Source organism: Bombina bombina, chromosome 4, assembly GCF_027579735.1.
Source record: "Bombina bombina isolate aBomBom1 chromosome 4, aBomBom1.pri, whole genome shotgun sequence".
Taxonomy (NCBI): Eukaryota; Metazoa; Chordata; class Amphibia; order Anura; family Bombinatoridae; genus Bombina; species Bombina bombina.
The window spans coordinates 1,127,521,856-1,127,549,045 of record NC_069502.1 but is presented as its reverse complement, the minus strand read 5'-3'; the positions used below and the strand labels follow the sequence as shown (position 1 = coordinate 1,127,549,045).

At 38.8% G+C, this 27,190-nt stretch overlaps 1 protein-coding gene across 1 annotated transcript in view; it reads left to right on the top strand.

The window, feature by feature from the left end:
* Nucleotides 1-27,190, top strand: part of USH2A (usherin) — a 2,188,359-nt gene that overhangs the window by 2,082,865 nt on the left and 78,304 nt on the right. The window contains exons 80-81 of the mRNA XM_053712759.1: nucleotides 23,064-23,240; nucleotides 24,462-24,545. Of these exons, the coding sequence (XP_053568734.1) occupies nucleotides 23,064-23,240; nucleotides 24,462-24,545 (261 nt within the window). The remainder of the gene's footprint in view (nucleotides 1-23,063; nucleotides 23,241-24,461; nucleotides 24,546-27,190) is intronic.

Sequence of the window (27,190 nt, the reverse complement as noted above, 5' to 3'; positions counted from 1 at the left end):
AGCCATAAACAGATTAGCTAGTGATGGGGCCACATTGGACCCCATCGCTGTCCCAGATGTTTGTAAGTAAAAGGTCTTATCAAAATGGAAATAGTTCTCAGATAGACAGAGATCCAAGAGAGTGATCAATACTTCCTCAGGAGGACCAACATATGCCACCTGTCTCAAGCGTTTCGTTACTGCCGCTATTCCAGAGCTGTGTGGTATAACTGTATATAAGCTTGAGACATCAAGCATTACAAGGATGTCTGTGGGCTTAATATCCGTAAGTTGTGTAATATGTGAAATGAAGTCTGTGGAGTCCTGTATGTATGACTTTTGTTGTTAAACCCATGTTAAACCCATGACTGTAGGTAGAAATCCACAAATTGTGCCAGGGGTTGTAATAATGACCCCCTGGCTGAAACAATCGGCCTCCCTGGTGGATTCTCAGCATTTTTGTGAATTTTGGGAAGGGTGTATAGAATAGGTATGACAGGAAATTCACATTTTAAGAAAGTTGTACTCATTTTCAGATATATTGGCCCCTACCCTCCACTCGTGAAGCTTGGCATAAATTTTTCTTTTAAGTTGGTGGGTCGGGTCTCCAGGTAAAGGTAGATATGTGTTGGTATCTGAGAGTTGTCTTGCGACTTCAGCTTTATAATCCATCATATCCAGCACCACTACCGCGCCCCCCTTGTCAGCAGGGCAAATCACAATAGATGGATCATCCTGTAGGGTCTGTAACGCTTGTCTCTCTTCCTTGGTAAGGTTGTCATTAAATCTTCTAGGTGTTTTCTTTGGTATCTGTTCAAGCAGATAATTAGTGACAGTGTTAATAGTAGAGTTTATTAGAGTGCGGGTCGAAATGCCCTTTAGGTCTGAACATCTCTATTTCATCAGACACTGCTCCAAAATGTTCTTTCAGCCTGAGATTCCTACCAAATTTCTGAATGTCTATATACAGGTCAAAATAATTGCTTTTTGTCAAAGGTATGAATGACAGTCCTTTATTTAATAGACTTAGTTTGGCTGCATTCAAATGGTGAGAACTAATATTAAATACCATGTTTATTGTTTCCTCTGTACCGGTGGGTGGCGGGTGATGCCCCCCCCCCTCCTCGTATGTGGCCTGGGCCTCGGCCTAAAAAACGATGTGCTGCAATTGGTGGCAAGGATGAGGTGTTCACATTCAAATTATCCTATTGTTGATATCTTCTTCTGCCTCTGGAGCGTGTCATAATTCCTCTGAATCCTGCTTCTTCACCTCCAGCGTTTATATCAGGATCAGAGCTCTCCCCTGAGCTTGTATCCACTGTCGTGATACCCTTTTTAGTGAACCTTCTTTCCCTCCATGGGTGGGCTGCTCTTCTCTCTTCAGGTGCCATCATCCACCTGTATATACTCTTATATGTGTAGTCCTGGCTCACAGTATGTAGTTTTCTATTCTTGAATGAAATTAATTCCTGTTTATATGACTTCATCTGTGTCACAAGTTATTTTTGTAATTGGGTGCATTCACATTATATTATTGTTTTAGATCTATGAACACATTGTTAGCCTATCAGAATCATTGTTTCTTTCTGACTTTGCACACGGACAGCCAAGATTGGCTGAGATGAAGGGGAGGGTTTCACTTGACTTTAAAGGTTTGTCATTTTTCACTGTTGTTTGTCAGAGGAAGGGACTGTTTTTGTGTCCCAAAACGTCACATAAATAAATACTTTAACACAGACGGCTGAAGACCAGTGAGTGCTTAATATTTGAACATATATATATAAATATATATAAATATCTATTTAAAAATACGTAGGATGTATTCCCCTATGTTAAGAACATTGGAATGTGAAATATTTACAGTAAATACAAAGTTAAAAACGTTATTAAATTTTAATATTGCAGAAATATGCTTTTACATGTTTTCATCTACTTGACTGTAAAGGGTTTTTGTTTAACACATGAGACTTGCTTATTATCTTGCTACAATATCTAGCTAAATGCCAGTACTGCAGTGCTGTTCCTTCTGCAAAGGATAATAAGATAATGAAGAAATTTGTATGTGCTATCCAAATCATGAAAGAAAATTTTGGGGTTTCCTGTCCCTTTAAATGTATTTATGATGTGTTTTGTGACAATTTCTATTCAAGCATAACAGTTTACCAGAACTCTGAGGTTGCGCTATCCCGCCGCACGTTAAATTCAATGGCACTCAAGCAATCGCGTTTACTTTTAACTCATAATACAAGCACAAACAGCCGCGATAAACACAATATTGCTTGTGCACTACTGTTAACACTCCACTTGTAATCTGGCCCTTAATATGTGAACAGACTGCTACATAGATTCTTGAATATTTAACACACACAATGATGATTGAGAAGAAATGTTACCAGTGATTTTATAAACATATGGAAAATGTTTTTTGTCCAAGGTCCGACGGTGCATTCATTTGTTACATCATATTTCTCTCATATATATATCTCACAACTGAAAGCCAGATACATGCTCCCTCCTAAACAACCTGGGGCCAATGATTTGTACTAAAATAAATAAACAAAACATTTGGAGAGAATAGTAGTAACTTAAAAGGCATCATGACATCAAATTACCTCCTCAAAATTTGCTGCTCGCACTAAATCCTTCAGCCTTAGGCACAAAATATGCCCTGTCAAAGTCTATGAGGCCCATTTATCAAGCTCCGAATGGACCCTGCAGACTCGCCAGAAACAGCAGTTATGAAGCAGCGGTCTAAAGACTGCTGCTCCATAACCCTGTCGCCTGCTCTGAGCAGGTGAACAGACATCGCCCAATTCAACCTGATCGAGTACAATCGGGTTGATTGACACCCCCCTTCTGGCGGCTATTGGCCGTGAATCTGCAGGGGGCAGCATTGTACCAGCAGCTCACAAGAGCTGCTGGTGCAATGCTGAATATGGAGAGCTTATTGCTCGCCGCATTCAGCAAGGTCTGTCGGACCTGATCCGCACTGTCGGATCAGGTCAGACAGATCTTTGATAAATAGGCCTCTATATGTTTGTTAATGGGGTTTATGGTATTTTATTCAAAGGGACAGTCAATACACTTTCATGATTCATATAGGGCATGTAATTTTAAACAACTTTCCAAATTACTTTTATCACCAATTTTGCTTTGTTCTCTTGGTATTCTTAGTTGAAACCTAAACCTAGGAGGTTCATGTGCTAATTTCTTAGACCTTGAAGGCCGCCTCTTATCTAAATAAATTTTGACAGTTTTTCACCACTAAAGGGGATTAGTTCATGTGTTTCATATAGATAACATAGAGCTCACGCACGTGAAGTTACCTAGGACTCAGCACTGATTGGCTAAAATGCAAGTCTGTCAAAAGAACTGAGATAAGGGGTCAGTCTGCAGAGGCTTAGATACAAGGTAATCACAGAGGTAAAATGTGTATTATTATAACTGTGTTGGTTATTCAAAACTAGGGAATGGGTAATAAAGGGATTATCTATCTTTTTAAACAATAACAATTCTGGTGTTGACTGTCCCTTTAATTTTTATGTATTTATTTCTTAATTTTCCATAAACTGATAATAATGTTTCACTGTCTCACATAAAATCTGCTTACAGAATATATTTTGTAAATATTTCTATTAGTAGAACTGACTAAGAGACATCTTGCTTTATATTAAGTGAGACAGCTACATTTACTCTTTCTAAACTGCTGTCATGATTATAAGCTGACCTAACTCTTTGATCGACCTTTGCTCTGTATGTCCTTGCACCTTTCTTCTAACTCCACCCACTCACATCGTATAAATGTTCAACTAACCTATTGTTAGTTGCTTGGAATTTTGTCTCTGTGCTACAACTCATCTTGTGAAGGATTTACTCTCCTTACCTGGTGCTACGCCTGACACAGTTACACTGCTCAAACCGAGCCGGCTGTGACGTCACACGCCAACGGAACTTCACTTGCAATTCCGGAATCCCCTGCAAGCTCTCTCCGGTACCGGACAACTTCGCTTGCAGCTACTACCTCCTTCTGTCTAAACGGACTTGCTCGTGCTACAGCTCCGCAAACAATCTCCTAACAAGTCTCTCCTTATAAAAATAAACAGCCTTCTGGGGAGCTTCCACTTAAATCGATACTGCTTTAAGTTAGTACGCAAATCATATATGAGAAGGGAATATATTTGGAATCTAATATTTAAGTCTTGTCATATTTCTAATACAATGTAACTCATATTACACGTATATTCATTCATACCTAGTTTAGTATATTGTACTCGGTTTATTGAGGAAGCACTTTGCACTTACTCCTTACTGTTGCTCAGTTGCTTAATCAGCTTAACCTATATTATTGTCAGACAGATATCGTGGTACACATTGAAACCCTGTTGCGCCCTTGTTACATATTTGTATCTGATATCTGCCTAACCACACATTCAAAATGACTTAACCTGCAGTTGAGGTTCAAAACTCTTCTTTTCCATTTGTTCTTTCTTCTGTCTTTTAGGAAAAGCAGAATAAATCCTGACAGTAATTCCAAGCCTAATAAAATGAACCCAGCAGCTTTGATATCCCATGTGGAAGCCTTAACACAGACTGTAGATAATTTAGCTAAAGGCATGACAGCGTTACAGCTAGAAAACACAACCCTTAAAAAGTATATTGACGAAAAGACAGACACCTTAAAAATGACATTCAGTGCTCATGAGCCCCAACCATGCCCTCCTCAACCTTTCTCTGGACATAGGCATGAATTTAGAGAATTTAAAAATTCTTGTTACCTTTATTTTCAACTAAAACCGAAAACCTATGCCACTGAACATCTGAAGGTACTCACCACTATCTCCAACTTAAAAGGTGAACCTCGAATTTGGGCAAACATGTTTTTTTAGAATAATGACCCAATACTACAATCCCTTGACCAATTCTTTAAGGCTATGGGTCAGCTTTATGATGACCCCTACAAACAATTATCGGCGGAAACTGCTATGCGCTCTCTCCGCCAACTCAAGAGACCAGTAGAAGATTATATAACTGATTTTAAAAAATGGTCATCTGACACTTTGTGGAATGATTTATCTCTGCGAAACCAATTTCGCTTAGGGCTCTCAGATCCTTTAAAGGATGAGCTTGCCAGACAACCCCTACCTGACACTCTAGAACAACTGATTGACTTATGCATCACACTGGACAGACGTATAAGGGAAAGACGTTCTGAAAGACAACATACAGACACCCCTTTAAAAGTCTCACAAGTTAATACGTTCCCCGCACAAAATAAAGCTCCCACTAAGTCCACTGCTGTTCCTATGGAGCTAGGATTTATCAGAGGCCCATTAACCCCACAAGAAAAATTGAGACGCAAAGCTAACGATCTCTGCATGTACTGCGGGGGGTTGGACCATTCCGTCAGAGATTGTGCCCAACTTCTACGTAGGAATGGTAAGGAAAAAATAACACAAACTTGTTTATCAGCCAAACAAACGCTTAATAACCATTGTTCCCTTCCAATTCTGTTACAGTGGGAACACCACCGAATAGAATCTCAAGCAATCCTTGATTCTGGGGCTAGCCACAACTACATGGACCAACACTTTGTTCAAAGAAATAAAATACCACTTGTTAAAAAGTTAAAGCCTAGTGTCCTCCGTTTTGTAGATGGTAATGAAATTACCTCAGGTCCAATACATCAACACACAATACCCTTACGAGTCACTACACAAACACATCATACTGAATTTGTCACTTTTTATGTCATTCCATCACCACATTTCCCTGTTATTCTAGGTATTCAATGGCTAAAAAAACACGATCCTGTTATAACCTGGTCCTCATCTACAGTACAGTTTAACTCTCAGTATTGTACAGATACCTGTTTGTACCACAATAGTTTATTATTTGTAGAACCTGACACTGTTCCTAAGGAATACTGGTCTTACTCAGATGTCTTTGATAAAAAGGAATCAGAAACTTTACCCCCTCATAGGGTTTATGATTGTCCAATAGATCTTCTGCCTGGAGTTGACATTCCTTATGGTCATATATTCCCTCTCTCAGAACCTGAGTTGGTTCATCTTAAAGCTTATCTAAAGGAGAACCTCCAGAAAGGCTTTATACGTCCCTCAACCTCTCCAGCAGGGGCAGGTATATTCTTTGTGACCAACAAAGATCGATCTCTTAGGCCTATAATTGACTATAGAGAATTAAACAAACGTACAATAAAGAATCGGTATCCTTTACCACTAATTCCCCAACTCATAGACAGGTTAAGAGGTGCAACATTTTACACAAAATTAGATCTTAGAGGAGCATATAATCTCGTACGGATAAAATCAGGACATGAATGGCTGACTGCCTTCCGAACCCGATATGGCCTATATGAATACACCGTTATGCCATTTGGTCTGTGTAATGCTCCTGCAACCTTTCAGTATTTCATAAATGACATCTTCAGAGATTTGCTGGACCTCTTTGTGATCATATATTTAGATGGCATCCTTATCTATTCCTCCACACTCGAGGAACACATAAAACATGTTAAGATCATTTTATCACGACTTAGGGAAAACTCTTTATACGTTAAGTTGGAGAAATGCATTTTCCACACTCAACATATCAAATTTCTTGGGTATGAGATTTGTCCAGAAGGTATTCGAATGGAAAACAACAAGGTTACAGCCATTTTAGACTGGCCAGCTCCTAAAACAAAGAGAGATGTACAACGATTTATGGGGTTCGCTAATTTCTATAGGAAATTTATAAGGAACTTCGCACAATTAACTAGACCTCTTACAAACCTTACCAAATCAGACGGACGTTTTACCTGGGACGATGAGAAACAACAAGTTTTTGATTACCTTAAGTCTGCATTCACTTCAGCTCCCATCCTAAGCTATCCAAATCCTGATTTACAATACATATTGGAGGTAGATGCTTCTAACTATGCTCTTGGTGCAATTCTCTCCCAAAGACTAAGTCCCTCGGACCCTCTACATCCTGTTGCGTTTTTCTCCAGGTTACTGAGTGCCCCCGAGATAAACTATCCCATAGGCGATAAAGAATTATTGGCTATCAAGGCATCCCTAGAACACTGGAGACATTTACTCGAGGGTACAAAGATTCCCGTGCTGATTTACACTGATCACAAAAATCTAGAATATTTAAAAACCAACAGAACTCTCAGTGCCCGTCAGGTACGTTGGAATCTATTTTTGTCCAGGTTTAACTTCCTCATAACTTACAGACCTGCACAAAAAAATAAAAAGGCTGATGCTCTCTCACGACATCTAGAAAATCCATACATAACTCCAGAATATAATCCTCTCATACCCGCCGATAAATTCTTAGCCTTAACATCTGAGCAAACCCAAGACTTCATAAAAGAACAAAACCTTGATGACACTATGCCCAAAGATGAGCTTACTTTACGTCCTGACGGTTTATCTTATTATCATGACCAAGTTTATGTACCCCTTTCTCTCCGTCAGACCGTATTAAGCTCCCTTCATTATTCAACACTTGTTGGACATCCAGGAATCACTAAAACTCAAGAATTAGTAAAGAGATATTTTTGGTGGCCTACACTATCAAAAGATGTGTCTGACTTTGTTAACACCTGTAAAATTTGTACAACCTCAAAAACATCTAAGACCTCCCCAACAGGGGAACTCATTCCCCTTCCAACTCCAAACCGTCCGTGGACTGACATAGCCTTGGACCTTATAGTCGACCTACCACTGTCCAGAAGAAACAACACAATTCTAGTAGTGGTGGATCTTTTCAGTAAAATGGCTCATTTCATTCCATATCATAAATTACCCACTTCAGCGGAAACCGTAACTCTGATAATAAACCATGTTTTTAAACTACATGGAATACCTACTTCTATTACTTCAGACAGAGGTACTCAGTTCACGTCCAGATTCTGGAAACAATTGTGCCAGGCTCTGGGTATTTCCAGACGACTGAGTACTTCCTTCCATCCACAAACGAATGGTCAAACCGAAAGAACAAACCAGTGGATAGAACAATACCTAAGATGTTTCATATCCGCTAGGCAGGATAATTGGGTGGATCTGTTGCCCTTTGCCAAGTTTGCATTCAATAACTCTTTTCACACAACTACGAAATCAACTCCTTTCTTCATTAACTATGGGTTCCATCCCTCTTTCCAGTGGGATACTTCATCTAACCACTCCTGTCCTGTAGTTAATGAGGTGATAAACACCATCTCTGACTCCTTCTCCATAACTGAACGAAATCTCAAGTTGGCTAAAGACTGTTACAAGTTGTATTACGATAAAAAGAGGAAACCGTCCCCTAATTATCAGATAGGGGATTATGTTTGGTTGTCCACACGAAATTTACGGTTGCCATTCCCGACAAGGAAATTATCTTGACTATCCTCCGGATTGTGAACTCCAATGCTGTCACACTCTCTCTGCCAGCTTCAATGAAGACACATCCTACTTTCCACGTCTCACTACTCAAACCCTACCGAGCTCTGCGTCACCATACTACCCAGGACCTACATCTGCCATCCGTCCCGATACCTCAGTCTGAATATGAGGTGCACAGCATATTGGATTCCCGTTTTGTGCGAGGTGTCTTGCAGTATTTGGTTCACTGGAAGGGTTATCCGGATTCTGAGGACTCCTGGGAGCCCTCTTCCAATCTCTCTGCCCCTCGCTTACTGGCTCAGTTTCACCGCCGTCATCCTGACCGTCCTGGCCCTGATCCCCGGTGTTGATCTATGGGGAGGGGGTCCTGTCATGATTATAAGCTGACCTAACTCTTTGATCGACCTTTGCTCTGTATGTCCTTGCACCTTTCTTCTAACTCCACCCACTCACATCGTATAAATGTTCAACTAACCTATTGTTAGTTGCTTGGAATTTTGTCTCTGTGCTACAACTCATCTTGTGAAGGATTTACTCTCCTTACCTGGTGCTACGCCTGACACAGTTACACTGCTCAAACCGAGCCGGCTGTGACGTCACACGCCAACGGAACTTCACTTGCAATTCCGGAATCCCCTGCAAGCTCTCTCCGGTACCGGGCAACTTCGCTTGCAGCTACTACCTCCTTCTGTCTAAATGGACTTGCTCGTGCTACAGCTTGGTAAGATTTTAAGTCACTTCTTACCATTATCGCACTCCGCAAACAATCTCCTAACAAGTCTCTCCTTATAAAAATAAACAGCCTTCTGGGGAGCTTCCACTTAAATCGATACTGCTTTAAGTTAGTACGCAAATCATATATGAGAAGGGAATATATTTGGAATCTAATATTTAAGTCTTGTCATATTTCTAATACAATGTAACTCATATTACACGTATATTCATTCATACCTAGTTTAGTATATTGTACTCGGTTTATTGAGGAAGCACTTTGCACTTACTCCTTACTGTTGCTCAGTTGCTTAATCAGCTTAACCTATATTATTGTCAGACAGATATCGTGGTACACATTGAAACCCTGTTGCGCCCTTGTTACATATTTGTATCTGATATCTGCCTAACCACACATTCAAAATTACTTAACCTGCAGTTGAGGTTCAAAACTCTTCTTTTCCATTTGTTCTTTCTTCTGCCTTTTAGGAAAAGCAGAATAAATCCTGACAACTGCAAAGGCAGTTCCCAAAAATCAAGGAGCTGCTAAATTTCTTATGAACTGATAGTGAACACCAGGGGGTAAATTTATTAATGTGCGAGCGGACATGATACGATGTAGCGTATCATGTCCGCCGCACATCGATAAATGCCGACAGCATATGCTGTCGGCATTTATCATTGCACAAACAGTTCTTGTGAACTGCTGGTGCAATGCCGCCCCCTGCAGATTCGTGGCCAATCGGCCGCTAGCAGAGGGTGTCAATCAACCTGATCGTATTAGATCAGGTTGATTTCTGTCTGCCGCCTAAGAGCAGGCGGACAAGTTATGGAGCAGTGTTCTTTAGACCTGAAGGCTCACCGGAAACAAGGGCATCAACCTCCATACGGAGCTTGATAAATTGACCCCCAGTAGTTTTTTAGACAAATCAGCTCACTTATAGAATAAAGTTTTTTTTCTTTTTAAAGGATATAATGAATGTGTTTATTAATCCATTATTTGTCACCGCCCCATTAATTCTTACACATCCTTTCTAAATGTATATTATTGCCTCTTAGAGAAAGAGATCTCTAGCTAGCGACGTGGGTACAAATTTGTTATTTGGCTGCAAGCAGCGGCTTTCGGCTCTGGTTTTTTTAGTGTCAACACACAAAAATAATGAATTTTCCCCCATCCCTACTTAGCATATAAATTTCACCCATTATACTTTCTTTACATAAGCAGAATTTAAAAATTTACATTTTTTATGAAAGATTTACTAATTATTTGTTTGTAGATAGCTTTGTAAATGGTGACTTAATATACAGAAAATATTTATTAATTGGCACAATATGTTGCATTTTCACAGATAGCTGTTGTAAGATCCAGTTAATATTTATTATCAGGGAGCAAAGGACTGTATAAAGTAAATATATTTTTCTACAAAATATGCTGCTTAACAAGTGAAATATGCCCCTCTGTCACCCTCTAATTTGCACAACTTTTTTCTTAAGCCATTAGTATGTTTTCTTTGATAGTTTTAAAGCCTCCTAAGAAGCAATTTGTGAATAATAATTCATGGTTTCTGACTTTTCAATCAATACATTAGTGCATTTGTTTATGATCAAGGAGGGTTTCATTCATACTATATCTTGTGAAAGCAATTTTGTGTACATGCCAAGGACGCGTCCACTTGTCATACCAAGCCTAATAAAACAAAGAAAATCTAAGGGAACATTTTGCGGTTTAATTACATAAAGTTTTATTTGACTTATAAACTTCAAGCAAACATATGGATGATACATATCTAACAGGTTTCTAAATAATATTTTTATGGATGAGGCATTTTTTTGTGCTATTTAATATGATAGATTGCAGCTATCTCAAATTCTCCAGCTTCCACTAAAATTGACTTATTCATTTTTACTAGGCAATGATATAGAAATAATAGAAATCAAATGCTTGAAATCATGATGGTTTGACAAGATTACCTAAATTATGTTATGGGAATGTTAATATTATATGTATTATTGCCTATGCATGCTATTTAAAAAGACCAAAATAAAATCTCATTATCCTTTACAATATATTTTACTTTATATTACAACGCCAAACTCTATGGCATCACCTATGACATCACACATGCCATTGTGGATGGAATCATCCATTACATAACTAGTTATATTTCCTATGGCATCATCAATGGCATTACTAGGGATATCACTCATGACATTAATCAAACATCATATACACGTTTACATAGAAATGTGTATGAATGTATTTTGTTTCAAAACCCTCTTCTCTCACTCTCTATCTATCATCTATCTGTCATCCATCTATCCATTTATCATATATCTATTATTTATCTATCTTTCTACTTATATATATTATCTATTTATCTATCTGTTTGTCTGTCTATCTATCATATATATTATCTATGTATCATCTGTTATCTATCATCTACAGCCTGGTTTCTCAACAGCCGGGCCATGGCCCAGTACCGGGCCGTGATAGCCCTGCTGGTGGGCCCTGACCTGTCATGCCCCCACTGAACACTCTTACCCCACTGCAAACCAGGTGCAGACTGAGACCAATCAAGGCCCCAGGAACACTGTCTCACACTGACCAAAATGTATTAAATGGTATGCAAATGTACATGGTAGCCTTCCTTCCCTGCCCCCAACAGGCTCCTCATCCTACAGAGCCAGGACCCCCTCACAGCGACAGACCCCTGCCAGGGCCCCCACTAAACCCACACTTATTTGCTTAGTTACTGATAGGGCACCTGAAAACTCCAGCTTAAGGAATGCACCAAGATCCGTGGAGATACCATTTGTGGGCCCCCCAACTTGCTGGTCCCTCGGCCCAGGTCCTATTTGCCTGGCTGATCAGCCCGCCCCTGCTGCTCACTACAGGGAGTGCAGAATTATTATGCAAATTAGTATTTTGACCACATCATCCTCTTTATGCATGTTGTCTTACTCCAAGCTGTATAGGCTCGAAAGCCTACTACCAATTAAGCATATTAGGTGATGTGCATCTCTGTAATGAGAAGGGGTGTGGTCTAATGACATCAACACCCTATATCAGGTGTGCATAATTATTAGGCAACTTCCTTTCCTTTAGCAAAATGGGTCAAAAGAAGGACTTGACAGACTCAGAAAAGTCAAAAATAGTGAGATATCTTGCAGAGGGATACAGCACTCTTAAAATTGCAAAGCTTCTGAAGCGTGATCATCGAACAATCAAGCGTTTAATTCAAAATAGTCAACAGGGTCGCAAGAAACGTGTGGAAAAACCAAGGCGCAAAATAACTGCCCATGAACTGAGAAAAGTCAAGCCTGCAGCTGCCAAGATGCCACTTGTCACCAGTTTGGCCCTATTTCAGAGCTGCAACATCACTGGAGTGCCCAAAAGCACAAGGTGTGCAATACTCAGAGACATGGCCAAGGTAAGAAAAGCTGAAAGACGACCACCACTGAACAAGACACACAAGCTGAAACGTCAAGACTGGGCCAAGAAATATCTCAAGACTGATTTTTCTAAGGTTTTATGGACTGATGAAATGAGAGTGAGTCTTGATGGGCCAGATGGATGGGCCCGTGGCTGGATTGGTAAAGGGCAGAGAGCTCCAGTCCGACTCAGACGCCAGCAAGGTGGAGGTGGAGTACTGGTTTGGGCTGGTATCATCAAAGATGAGCTTGTGGGGCCTTTTCGGGTTGAGGATGGAGTCAAGCTCAACTCCCAGTCCTACTGGCAGTTTCTGGAAGACACCTTCTTCAAGCAGTGGTACGGGAAGAAGTCTGCATCCTTCAAGAAAAACATGATTTTCATGCAGGACAATGCTCCATCACACGCGTCCAAGTACTCCACAGCGTGGCTGGCAAGAAAGGGTATAAAAGAAGAAAATCTAATGACATGGCCTCCTTGTTCACCTGATCTGAACCCCATTGAGAACCTGTGGTCCATCATCAAATGTGAGATTTACAAGGAGGGAAAACAGTACACCTCTCTGAACAGTGTCTGGGAGGCTGTGGTTGCTGCTGCACTCAATGTTGATGGTGAACAGATCAAAACACTGACAGAATCCATGGATGGCAGGCTTTTGAGTGTCCTTGCAAAGAAAGGTGGCTATATTGGTCACTGATTTGTTTTTGTTTTGTTTTTGAATGTCAGAAATGTATATTTGTGAATGTTGAGATGTTATATTGGTTTCACTGGTAAAAATAAATAATTGAAATGGGTATATATTTGTTTTTTGCTAAGTTGCCTAATAATTATGCACAGTAATAGTCACCTGCACACACAGATATCCCCCTAAAATAGCTAAAACTAAAAACAAACTAAAAACTACTTCCAAAAATATTCAGCTTTGATATTAATGTGTTTTTTGGGTTCATTGAGAACATGGTTGTTGTTCAATAATAAAATTAATCCCCAAAAATACAACTTGCCTAATAAATCTGCACTCCCTGTATATATATATATATATATATATATATATATATATATATATATATATAAATATCTAGCTAAAATTTACCTTGAGGTCACTTTGGTAGAGAACCACTGATCTACAGTATCTCACCAAAGTGAGTACACCCCTCACATTTTTGTAAATATTTTTTTATATCTTTTCATGTGACAACACTGAAGAAATGACACTTTGCTACAATGTAAAGTAGTGAGTGTACAGCCTGTATAACAATGCAAATTTGCTGTTCCGTCAAAATAACTCAACACACAGCCATTAATGTCTAAACCGTTGGCAACAAAAGTGAGTACACCCCTAAGGGTCCAAATTGGGCCTAATTAGCCTTTTCCCCTCCCTGGTGTTATGTGACTTGTTAGTGTTACAAGGTCTCAGGTGTGAATGGGGAGCAGGTGTGTTAAATTTGGTGTTATCGCTCTCACAGTCTCTCATACTGGTCACTGGAAGTTCAAAATTGCACCTCTTGGCAAAGAACCCTCTGAGGATCTGAAAAAAAGAATTGTTGCTCTACATAAAGATGGCATAGGCTATAAAAAGATTGCCAAGACACTGAAACTGAGCTGCAGCACAGTGGGCAAGACCATACAGCGGTTTCACAGGACAGGTTCCACTCAGAACAGGTCTCGCCATGGTCGACCAAAGAAGTTGAGTGCACGTGCTCAGCATCATATCCAGAGGTTGTCTTTGGGAAATAGACATATGAGTGCTGCCAGCATTGCTGCAGAGGTTTAAGGGGTGGGGGGTCAGCCTGTCAGTGCTCAGACCATATGCATCAAATTGGTCTGCATGGCTGTCGTCCCAGAAGGAAGCCTCTTCTAAAGATGATGCACAAGAAAGCCTGCAAACAGTTTGCTGAAGCAAGCAGACTAAGAACATGGATTACTGGAACCATGCCCTGTGGTCCGATGAGACCAAGATAAACTTATTTGGTTCAGATGGTGTCAAGCATGTGTGGCAGCAACCAGATGAGGAGTACAAAGACAAGTGTGTCTTGCCTACAGTCAAGCATGGTGGTGGGAGTATCATGGTCTGGGCCTGCATGAGCGCTGCCGGCACTAGGGAGCTACAGTTAATTGAGGGAACCATGAATGCCAACATGTACTGTGACATACTGAAGCAGAGCATGATCCCCCTCCCTTCAGAAACTGGGCCACAGGGCAGTATTCCAAAACACACCTCCAAGACGACTACTGCCTTGCTAAGGAAGCTGAGGTAAAGGTGATGGACTGGCCAAGCATGTCTCCAGACCTAAACCCTATTGAGCATCTGTGGGGCATCCTCAAATGGATGGCGGGGGAGCGCAAGGTCTCTAACATCCACCAGCTCTGTGATGTCGTCATGGAGGAGTGGAAGAGGACTCCAGTGGCAACCTGTGAAGCTCTGGTGAACTCCATACCCAAGATGGTTAAGGCAGTGCTGGAAAAAAATGGTATCCACACAAAATATTGACACTTTGGGCCCAATTTGGACGTTTCCACTTAGGGGTATACTCACTTTTGTTGCCAACGGTTTAGACATTAATGGCTGTGTGTTGAGTTATTTTGATGGGACAGGCTGTACACTCACTACTACATTGTAGCAAAGTGTCATTTCTTCAGTGTTGTCACATGAAAAGATATAATAAAATATTTACAAAAATGTGAGGGGTGTACTCACTTTTGTGAGATACTGTATATATTATCTAGCTATCATCTACATACCACCACAACCTCCCACAGCAAACGACCCCTACACTATTAACCCCCTAACTGCCAATACCCCACCACAAACTACCCATAACCTATTTAACTCCCTAACAGTCAACATCCCAAAGACCCCTAACCTAACATTTCCAAAGTTGTAAAAAATAAACAAATTACTAGCATCACAAAAAATAAAAAACACTTTACAAAAAAAACCTACAAAAAAACAAGCAATAAGGCATATCCTAAAACTTTTGCATAAAGAAACACATATACTAAAAACAAAGTAATGCCTATCTTTTAAAAAAACCTACACTAAAAATTCCACTAAGAAAGGGCATTTTCTAGGGCATTGCCATAAAGTGATCGGCTCTTTTGCCTGTAAAAAAAAATAATTGAAACAAAACCCTATCCTAAAAAGATGCCCTGAAAAGAGCATCAGCGATTACTCTCTTGCTAAAAAAAAATCCTTATACTAAATAAGATGTCCTGAATTTGGCATCCGCGATTAAACTATCTTGCTAAAAAAAAAAAAACCTTATCCTAAAAAAGATTCCCTGAAAAGGGCATCGGCTATCATCGATTAAGCTCTTTTGATAACCCTTAACAAAAAAACAAAAAAAAGCTAAACCCCCCTTGCATTCCTATTGGCTGATTTTATTAATAAAAGCTTTCTCTCTTGGCTGATTAAACTAAGAATTCAAAAATCAGTCAATAGGAATGCAAGAGCACCCCTACATAAAGGGCAACCTCACATTCAAGCTTCAGTGTGTGGCAGTGACCACATGAATAGGACAGCGGAGGGAAGATAAGAAGATGGAAGAGAAGGAAGATGAAAGTCCCAGGAGCGCTGCCATGGATGAAGGTGGAAGCAGGGCCAGTGCCAGGATTTTTGGAACGAACACAGGCGAGGATACATTTTGCCCCCCCCCCATGATTACATGCCATCCCCATTGCTAGTTATAAGGATATGAAACCCAACTTTTTTTCTTTAATGATTCAGATATAACATATAATTTTAAGCAAATGTCTCATTTACTCCTATTATCAATTGTGTTTGCTTCTCTTGCTATCTGTATTTGAAAAGTAGAAATTTAGACTTAGGAGCCAGCCCATTTTGGTTCAGCACCTGCGTAGCTCTTTTGCTAATTGGTGGCTAAATGCAAATCAAGCAGTGGTAGCTCTGCATAACAATTCAAACTGTGGATGCGCCAAATAACAAATTAGACAGTGGTAGCTCTGCATAACAAATCAGACAGTGGTAGCACTGCATAACAAATCAAACAATGGTAATGCTACATAACACATCTAACAGTGGTAGTACTGCATAGCAAATCAAACAATGGTTATGCCACATAACATAATGCCTGCATAACAAATTAAATTGTGGTAGTGCTGCATAACAATTGCATATACACACCCACACATACACAAAGTAGAAATACAGAGAATCCAACCATAGAAGACAGTTAACTAGTGCTACAGCTCAGATAGCACATTCAGTGAAAGTGGTGGCAAAAGAATTCTTTACATACATTAGTAAAAAAAGAAGGAAATACTCAAGCAGTCATAAGAATGTTGTGGAATGTAGGTGAGAGGGCAGACTTACATATCGTCTGGCAGGCAGTGTACAGGCTATGGTGATCGTCTGCAAAAAAAACAGGTGATACTTTAGTAACTCTTCTCTGCAGCTCTAAGACGCCCTGTCAGAACACCGGGAAATGTAGCAGATCTCTGAAAGGGGAGGGCACACAATCTGAAGTTTCAGTTTGTTAACCCCGGTCCCCATGAAATGTAGCAGATCTCTGAAAGGGGAGGGGACACAATCTGAAGTTTCAGTTTGTTAACCCCGGTCCCCGTGAAATGTAGCAGATCTCTGAAAGGGGAGGGCACACAATCTGAAGTTTCAGTTTGTTAACCCCGGTCCCCATGAAATGTAGCAGATCTCTGAAAGGGGAGGGGACGCAATCTGAAGTTCAGTTTGTTAACCCCGGTCCCCATGAAATGTAGGCAGATCTCTGAAAGGGGAGGGCACACAATCTGAAGTTTCAGTTTAAACCCCGGTCCCCGTGAATGTAGCAGATCTCTGAAAGGGGAGGGGACGCAATCTGAAGTTTCAGTTTGTTAACCCCGGTCCCCGTGAAATGTAGCAGATCTCTGAAAGGGGAGGAGACACAATCTTAAGTTTCAGTTTGTTAACCACGGTCCCCACTGCTCCCTAAGGCTTATGCAAGTGCCGGGCTTGGGTGGAAGAGGAGAGCTGCCTTGGATAAGCAACAGCCCACGTAGGAGCCGGATTCAAGTTGAGGAATGAGGAGCACTAACTTTTTGGGGGGTTTAGCATTATTAGGATAGAGTTTGTTTTTTTTTAAGGCAAAAGAGCTTATCACTTTATGGCAATGCCCTACAAAATGCCCTTCTTGAAGACATTTTTTTTAAGATAGGATTTTTTTTTTAGAATAGAGTTAGACTAGAAGTTGTTGTTTTTTTAAAGGCAAACTAGCTTATCACTTTAGGGCAATGCTCTACAAAAATGCCCTTCTTAGAGCAATTTTTAGTGCAGGTTTTTTTTTTTAAAAAATAGGCTTTTTTGTGGGTGGGTTTTTAGTTTAGGATGGTGTTTTTTAAATGTGAAAGAGCTTGTTACTTCAACTAGGGCACTGCCTGACAGATACCCTTTTAAGGGAATTTTTTTGTGTAGGTTTTGGTGTTAGTATAGGGTTTTTTATTTTGCGGTGGGCTTATTTTTTTAAGGGATTTTTAGTTTTAAGATAGGCCTTACTGTTTGGGGATTTATTTTTTTTGCATTCTTTTTTATGTTGGTAATGTGTTTTTTTATTTTTTGTTATGTTAGTATTTTTGTAACTTTGGGGTGTTAAGCTGTTAGGGAGTTTAAGTAGTTGTTTGGGGTAGTTTGGTGGTGAGGTTTTTTGCGTGTATGGGGTTTAACAGGTTAAGGGTTTTATTGCAATTTGGGGTTTTTGGCAGTTTAGGTGTTAAAAGGTATGGGGGTTTATTGCAATGGGGGGTTGTGTTGTTTTAGTGGTTAATGAGATTAGGGGTGATTAGGGTTAATAGGTTATGGCAGATTAGGGTTAATTAGTGTAGCAGCGTTAGGATGCACGTTGGGATAAAGGAGCATGTAAGGGGTTTAATAGTTTAGAGCATTATATGTAAATACATTGTTTAAATTATATGCCATGTCTTGTATAATCCATATTATTTTAAAGGGACATGAAACCCAAAAATTTTCTTTCATAATTCAGATAGAGAATACAATAAAAAAAAAAAAAACATACCAATTTACTTCTATTATCTAATTTGCTTCATTCTTTAGATATCTTTGTTGAAGAAATAGCAATGCCCATGGGTGAGCCAATGACACAAGGCATCAGTGTGCAGCCACCAATCACCAGCTATTGAGCCAATTTAGAAATGCTTTTCAACAAAGGACAACAAGAGATTAAAGCAAATTAGATATTAGAAGTAAATTTCACCGCCAAATGTGATTTATTTTAAAAAAATACTTTTCACAAATTTTGGGTTTCTCACTACACATACTGCATGTGCAATCATTACACAAATAGTTGTACAAGCTTCTCTTAAATCCCTTTTGTTCAGAAATTGCAAACATGGTTAATTTTAGCTGCAGTGTAGAGATTACCCTCACACCTGACACCTCCCAACCCCTGATCCCTACCTGATGACTCCCAAACAGCTCTCTTCCCTCTTTCACCCTGTCCCCCCCCCCCCCAACTGGTCACCCACCATCTTAGGTTCTGGCTGACAGTATGCAGTATAGTGTGTGTGTGTGTGTGTATGTAATGTGTATATATATATATATATATATATATATATATGTATATATTATATATATATATATATGTGTGGTGTGTGTGTATATAAATATATATATATATATATTATATATATATATATATGCGCAACTGGAGAGCACTTGCACAACTAGGTCATCTTACCAGGGTGCATGCAAAAACATGAATAGAGATGAACAAATAGCTTGCACTCACTGAACTTTTTAAATTACGTATTTTTTAAATAAAGGCACGTCATTTAAAAAGTCCAGTGAGTGCAAGCTATTTGTTTATATATATATATATATATATATATATTTATATTATAGATATATAGTGTGTGTGTGTGTATGTACATTTTTTTTCTGTAGTGTAGTGCCCCGCCCTGATCATTAGTTAGGGACCCCCCATCCCTCCATTTTATTTTCTGCAGTGTAGGACCATCCCACTCCCTCCTCCACCACTGCTGGACCGCCCATCCACCTCTCAGTTTCCTCCCACACCTCCTGCCAGCACCAGCAGATGATCTTTACAGACGGTAACACACAGATTAGGCATCTGCCTTCATATGAAACCGGATTATTGATCGTGCTCTGGTTCCATATGCAGGCAGATTCCTGGAGCTCAGGAACTCCAGCCCTCGGCTGTAACTTAACAGCCAAAACTGCTGGAGCTTCCTGCTGCTCTGATGCGTGATGCGGTACGATAGGCAAAGTACCCCATGACGTATATATACGTCAATTTGGGTTAAGGGGTTAAACATTAATATTTTTTTTTCTGAATATAATAATAATGTTATAAAAGTCAGTAGCCACAACTTTAAATTTTTACATAACGACATTTGTTTAACTTTTGCAAAGTTAAAGATTATGCTGTTATGTAACACTATGAAGCAGAGGCTTCTTTCTTTAATAAAATAATTATATTTTAGAAAAATAAATATTAATGTTTAAAATGAAAAAAGAAATCAGAAAAAAAGCTTTTTTAATATCTATACAATACTTTAAATAATATGCATTATACAAGAAATTGCATATCATTTAACCATTGTATATAAATGTATCGAGTTTTTTGTCTTTATCGGTAAGGCAGATCGCAGACATGACGTAGATATAGGTATTCTGTGAGAATTAGCTGGGCGCTCAAGTGGAGTAGCCTGCATTTGAATGGACTAACATTTTCAGTAGTGCAATATATTTAAAGCTCTGCCCTGCGGGTTAGTTACAGGGTTTCAGCCATATTTATTTTTCGCCACCTTTTCTGGCGAGATTTTCCAGTTTGAGGCAGATAGTGTAGGTTTGGTTACAGTTAGGTTAGGTATTATCTGAAGTGTTCCTACACAAAAACCTCTTTTTGATTCAGTGAATGCACTGTGTGTGCTGTGTAGGAACCCTTCAAATACAGCCACCCGGCTGATAATGCCAGCTAGTGGTTTTGTAGGTGGACTTTTGCTGACGTAGCCATCATTATATGGTAGACACATCACTACTCATTTGCACTTCGCCGTTTAGCCCCCATTTTGGAATAAGTCGACAGACCGTGAGACTGAGAGTCTGGTGAACCCAAGCAGACAGTTTCTCGTTGGTCTGTCAATGTTTTGAATATCAGGATCTAAGCATGGTTTTCTCCTCACAATCTAATTCCACTTCTTCATCGTATAAGCTTTTATTTCTGTGAACCTCGATGTCCACTCACCTAATAAATCTTTGTGTCTATAAAACCATTGCTTACTCACTAATTTTATTGAGAACAACCTCCTTCTGTATGTGATGTACCTCTCACACATCCTTCTCTTTCTATCTCATTCCTTCACATCATTACACTAGCCACACTTCATCCATTTGTCTAACGATTACACAACACTATTATCTTCATTATTTTCTCAGTACTTTCTCCCTCAGCTACTTCTTTATGCTCTCGTTCAGTTAGTCTCTTCATTACCTTTTCTTCTCTCACACTTTAAAACCCTGCTTACCCTTTCCAACCTCATTCAATCACCTTTTTACCTTTTATGCCTTGCGTAGCCCGCAATTATTTATTAAACCTTACTTGTATAAAACTATCATACACATTTCTATGCAAACTTTTTTTTTCTGACTGATGATGATGATGCCATGGGTGATGTCACTAGTGATGTTATATGTGATGTCACTAATGGTAAAATTAATAATGTCATCAACAATGTCATGTTTGATTTAATCAGTGATGTTATTCATGATGTTATGGCAAAGCTCACAAGGGGGGTTAACCCTTTGAGTGCTAAGCACTTTCCCACTTGGGTGCTAAGCTGATTTCATTTATTTTTTTATTTTGTGAAAAAAAATGTTTTAACTTTTTTAAAAAAATTTCCAGATCCCCAACCATTGGAAAGGTTAGGCGATTACCTTTCCAATGGTGGGTCTTGTGGGTCTGTAGCTGCTTAGATGCCTGAGATACAGGCTTTTAAGCAGTATGCCCCCTTTCCCTATACTTTGTATTGACAAATTGTTAATAAAGTTGCGTCGTGACGTCATTGCGCGTGACCTCACCGCACAAAACGTGATGCGCCAGCGATGCCTGTCACTCTACAGGCACGATCGCCAGGGTAGGACCGGTTGGCACCCCCCAGATCTCCCTCAAGGTGGGAGAGTGCTAGTGATGGCTCTGAGCCGTCATTAGCACCATTTTATTTGGAACATAGAACTCTGGCACTAATGTGTACCTAAAATATATAAAAAAAAAATATGTAAATGAACAGGTTGAAAAAACATAATAGCATAAATATGGTAGGGCTTTATTGCCCCAGCATATTGTTAAAAGCAATTTTCTAATATTAACACATTTAAATAATGCTTGTGATTATCTGTATTTGGCATACAGAAGCCAGGGCACTGTTATCAACCCCACAAGACCTCTGCTTTAAGTCCTTTACAACCACGTATCCACAAAACTGTAAGCATTTTCACATTGTAAGTCTAGTAATTAAAACTGCCACTAGATCAATACATTAAAAGAACTGACTTATGGATAACTTACCAAATACTGTAACAGTTATACTTCTCTGATGTTCCCACAATTATCTAATTACAATATATTTACTGTTGGAACTGGAAGATCGTCCAGTTGTGCATCTACCACTTGTTGATCTATGTGCATATTAGTTTTGAACTCTACCCTGTGCTTTATCAAAGATCTTCAATCTTTAATAAAGTGGCGGACAGGGCATAAAATACATCAGACTAATTGATAGCTGTGTCCTTACATAACCTCGTAGGCATCCAATGATTTTATGCTGTGAGGGCTCATGCACCAGTATTTAATCTCACATAGCCGGCGGTAGTGTGTATTGTATCTAAAATCCCCACCTATCATTAGGGTTGCCAACCCTCACTTATTTCCAGGGATCTTCCTCATTAGCCAAAAGATTTTTCCAGTCTCACAGGCTCCCTTATATCTGTTCTTAAAATTTTAGTTTCAAACATTTAATATTGTTCTCTTGTACTCTTAGTTAGTAAATCGTTTTGATGTAAGTGCACAGTATATACTTATATGCATTTTGTGATTGGCTGATAGCTGTCACATGAGGGAAAATTGGATTAACTTTGAAATTTGCCAGGAAATATTCTACTTCTCATTTCAAATTTTAAGTATTATTGCATAATCTTTTTATTGTGTATTTATGAATGGAGAGGATTTGTATGAAGAATTTTGTTGTACCAAACTGTATCAAATTTTAAAATAAAGTGTTTTTTTCAGTAACTACTGTATAATTTGTTGATTTCCTACGTGAAATTTGTCTATTCCTTAGCCTCCCTTATTTAAAGGTTTAAAGTTAGCAACCCTACTCATTTTGGAATACGAAATTAGATGCAAGGTGACAGTTTTAGTCTATTTATTAAAGCATAGTGTGAAAAAAAATTTGCAAAAATGACAAAGGAGCATTCACATATGGCTGTACTTTAGATATGCAGCATACACATTTTAATAAATTTATTGCCAGAATAATAATTTTCATTTTTTCTTTTGTTTTAGAACCAGTCTATAATACTCTCCCTAGTATTTCAAGTAATATGACAACAATATTCTTGGACTGGAGTCTCAGCTTTCAGCTCAATGGACATTTAAAAGAATTTATTTTAACGGAAAGAAAACAACGCATTTATAGCGGACTAGACACAAGCATCTACATTCAGAGAACAACAGATAAAAGTTAGTAATCTTCCTTTTTCTTCTCACTTTATTTGGTGCAGTATTCTATTTTAATTGTACAAATTTTGTGTTTCAATATTATAAAACAAGCTGAATTTAGTACAGAATTACAAAAAAATGGCAAATGTGATTTATAAACTGAACCTCTTTATCTGTTTGTTTTTTTATTTCTATTATACAACTTGTAACTTTATATAATATTCACAAAACAAATAGTATTCTCAATAGACTTCGGCATTCAGATTCGGACAAATGCAAAAAATCACTAACTTTGGTGCATTCTTTGCATTTGTTTGAAAACGCAAAACAAGTGGGTCCTTTAATAAATAGATGAACAAAGGCATGCAACACACAAATTTAGTGGATTGATTCATGCAGTTATAATTAAAGGCAGAAAAGGCTTCAATGTTACAGTTTTACACCATATATAGCAATCCAGCAACGTTATTGTCAATTAATTGATTCCTGTGTCAGCCAATAAGCATGTGACCTTTATTTTTGTTCTTGAGGATTCTGACACCATTAAAAAAAGTAAATCAGTTTATAAAAAACTTTTTTGTGCTCTTGCTGTCTTGTAGAAGTAGCACTAGCTTCTTCTTTAACTTTATCTAAGTTGCTGTCAAGCGGCTCCTCTGCTCTCCTTAAAGTGATAGTAGTAAGAATTTGTGAAACGCTAGGATTCACCAGGGCAGTAAATAAAGGAGACTTTCAGTCATGAAAGTAAGTTATTTGTCTGCAGCATTCGCCACGCTGAGTGCCTCAGTGCGCCATGGCAGATGTAATTTTATCACTGAGGTGATCTTAGTCAATAGCATGCTAGCTATCTGGCATAATGTCAGCTGGGGTGCACAGCTATTGGCTAAGAGGGTGTAAACACCACCTCCTTAAAAAATAGCATTCTGCTATGGGCGGCCTGAGGCACTCAGCTTGGCAAACGTTGCAGACAAATAAAGGAATTTTCAGCATGAAGTATTTTATATTTCATGACTGAAAGTGATCTTTATTTTATTATTATTATTTTTATTATTATTATTATTATTATTATTATTATTATTTTATTTATTTTCAACTACTATGGCCCTTTAATTCTTTGTGTTTTTGTTTTATTTATTTTTAATTTAAAGTTTATATGTCTGCATAATACCACCAAATAATATTTTTGCATAATATCTTTTTCTTATTTTATTTCTGCCAAACTTAACATTTTCTTTTTTTATTTAGCATTTTTCTTTCAGGTAAAATGCATCACTGATATGGGAAGTGTATCTACGCCAATAGTTAAATACAACTCTGCAACTGGACTTGGTAACATTTTGCTTGATTTTGGTATCTTTTGTGTTTGTACAGTGTATTTCTTGTAATTGTTGTCTTATCATTTATCTTGGACAAGATATTTTCTGTTTATTTCTATCAATACTGAACTCTGTTCCCTAGATGGTATGCCCATCCCTGCCCTGCCCTTAGACTGCCCTAAGTCTGCCTGCCCACCTCCTGGTTCCGGTTGTAAGTTTTAGAATGTTGGGTAGTATGTACTTCACATAAATGCTTATTGATAGCCCAAGTACATTTCTCTTTATCTCATGTAGTTAACGTAAAAAAAAAAAACCAACAGTTTCCTGCCTCTTTTCACATATACACATTAGGGCTAAACTGCTAAAATTCAAATACAGTACTTATAGTAATGTATTTAATTATTTTTCTTTCCTAAGATATGGTGAGTCCTTTCCTAAGATATGGTGAGTAATTACTGTTGAGAATATCACTCTTGGCTAGCAGGAGGAGGCAAAGAGCATCATAGTTAAACTGCTTAGTATCACTCCCTTACCCACAACCCCCAGTCATTCTCTTTGCCTTCGGTGCATGGAGGAGGTGAAGTTTAGGTGTCTGAAGAAAATTTTTGATTTAATCTACAAGCAAGTTTTGGGGTATAGCCATATTCCACATCATTCCTTGCAGTCGGGTAGTGGTGGCAGTTATGAACTTGTAAAGAGGTACTTACAGCGTTTTCCAAACAATTGCTGCCCTAGTTTAGAAAGCCAAAGTTGGCTACTCTGTTCTTTCTTTTTTAAAGGTCTCTGTGAAGAACTGTGTCTTCTCATACCTTGTAACTGTCTACATGCCAGACGGCAGAGCAGGTAAGTGCTTTTTCTTCAAGTTGGGGAGACCATGCATTTAACAAATTAAAACACACTGCTTTTTTATTGGGACATAGATTATCCTGTTGTATGGGTTACACTGGGGCATGAAGCAGGCACTGTAGCATGTGTGAGACTAACATTTAAACTCTTTTAAAAAGAAAGGGTAAAATCTTTTTATTAGGCTTTATTTTCTGACACATATTTACTTGATAAAACAATTCAAGTTTAAACTGAAAGTAAGGCTGAATTTTCTAATTCGGCAGCTTATTACTTTCTCCTTTGCTTTAAAATAAAACGCAACATTTTAAACTGTCCGATTTGAAAAACTGGTTATTTCTGGTACTCGGTGTACCAGGAAGCTATTTTAAATGTCTCTCTGTGTCGCAGCAGTAATTTGAGCTTGGCAGTTGCGGTCACATGAATGGCTTTACTTCATAACGTTTCTGAGGAAAAAGTTGTTTTCTCTTGTTAAGTGTATCCAGTCTACGGATCATCCATTACTTGTGGGATATTCTCCTTCCCAACAGGAAGTTGCAAGAGGATCACCCACAGCAGAGCTGCTATATAGCTCCTCCCCTCACTGCCATATCCAGTCATTCTCTTGCAACTCTCAACAAAGATGGACGTAGTAAGAGGAGAGTGGTGTATTATAGTTAGTTTTTTAACTTCAATCAAAAGTTTGTTATTTTTAAATGGTACCGGAGTGTACTGTTTCATCTCAGGCAGCATTAGAAGAAGAATCTGCCTGTGATTTCTATGATCTTAGCAGAAGTAACTAAGATCCAGTGCCGTTCTCACATATTCTGAGGAGTGAGGTAACTTCAGAGGGGGAATGGCGTGCAGGTTTTCCTGCAATAAGGTATGTGCAGTTAACATATTTCTAGGGATGGAATTTGCTAGAAAAATGCTGCTGATACCAGATTAATGTAAGTTAAGCCTTAAATGCAGTGATAGCGACTGGTATCAGGCTTATTAACAGAGATACATACTCTTATAAAAGTGTAATATAAAACGTTTGCTGGCATCTTAATCGTTTTTATATATGTTTGGTGACAAAACTTATTGGGGCCTAGTTTTTTTCCACATGGCTGGCTTGATTTTTGCCTAGTAACAGGCTTTCCACTGTTGCAATATGAGTGGGAAGGGCCTATTTTAGTGCTTTTCTGTGCAGATAAAAATACTGACAGAGACATTCAGCTTCCCTCTGCATGATACAGGACATCTCTGAAGGGCTCAAAAGGCTTCAAAGACGTGTTTGAGGAGGGTAACAATCACAGTAGACTGTGGCAGTTGTTGTGACTGTGTTTAAAAAACGTTTTTGTCATTTATTATTCTGTTTTTGTTATTAAGGGGTTAATCATCCATTTGCAAGTGGGTGCAATGCTCTGCTGACTTGTTACATACACTGTAAAAATTTTGTTAGTGTAACTGCCTTTTTCTTCTGTTATGTGTGATCAGTCCACGGGTCATCATTACTTCTGGGATATAACTCCTCCCCAACAGGAAATGCAAGAGGATTCACCCAGCAGAGCTGCATATAGCTCCTCCCCTCTACGTCACTCCCAGTCATTCTCTTGCACCCAACGACTAGATAGGATGTGTGAGAGGACTATGGTGATTATATTTAGTTTTTATAACTTCAATCAAAAGTTTGTTATTTTTCAATAGCACCGGAGCGTGTTATTACCTCTCTGGCAGAGTTTGAAGAAGAATCTACCAGAGTTTTTACTATGATTTTAACCGGAGTAGTTAAGATCATATTGCTGTTTCTCGGCCATCTGAGGGAGGTAAAAGCTTCAGATCAGGGGACAG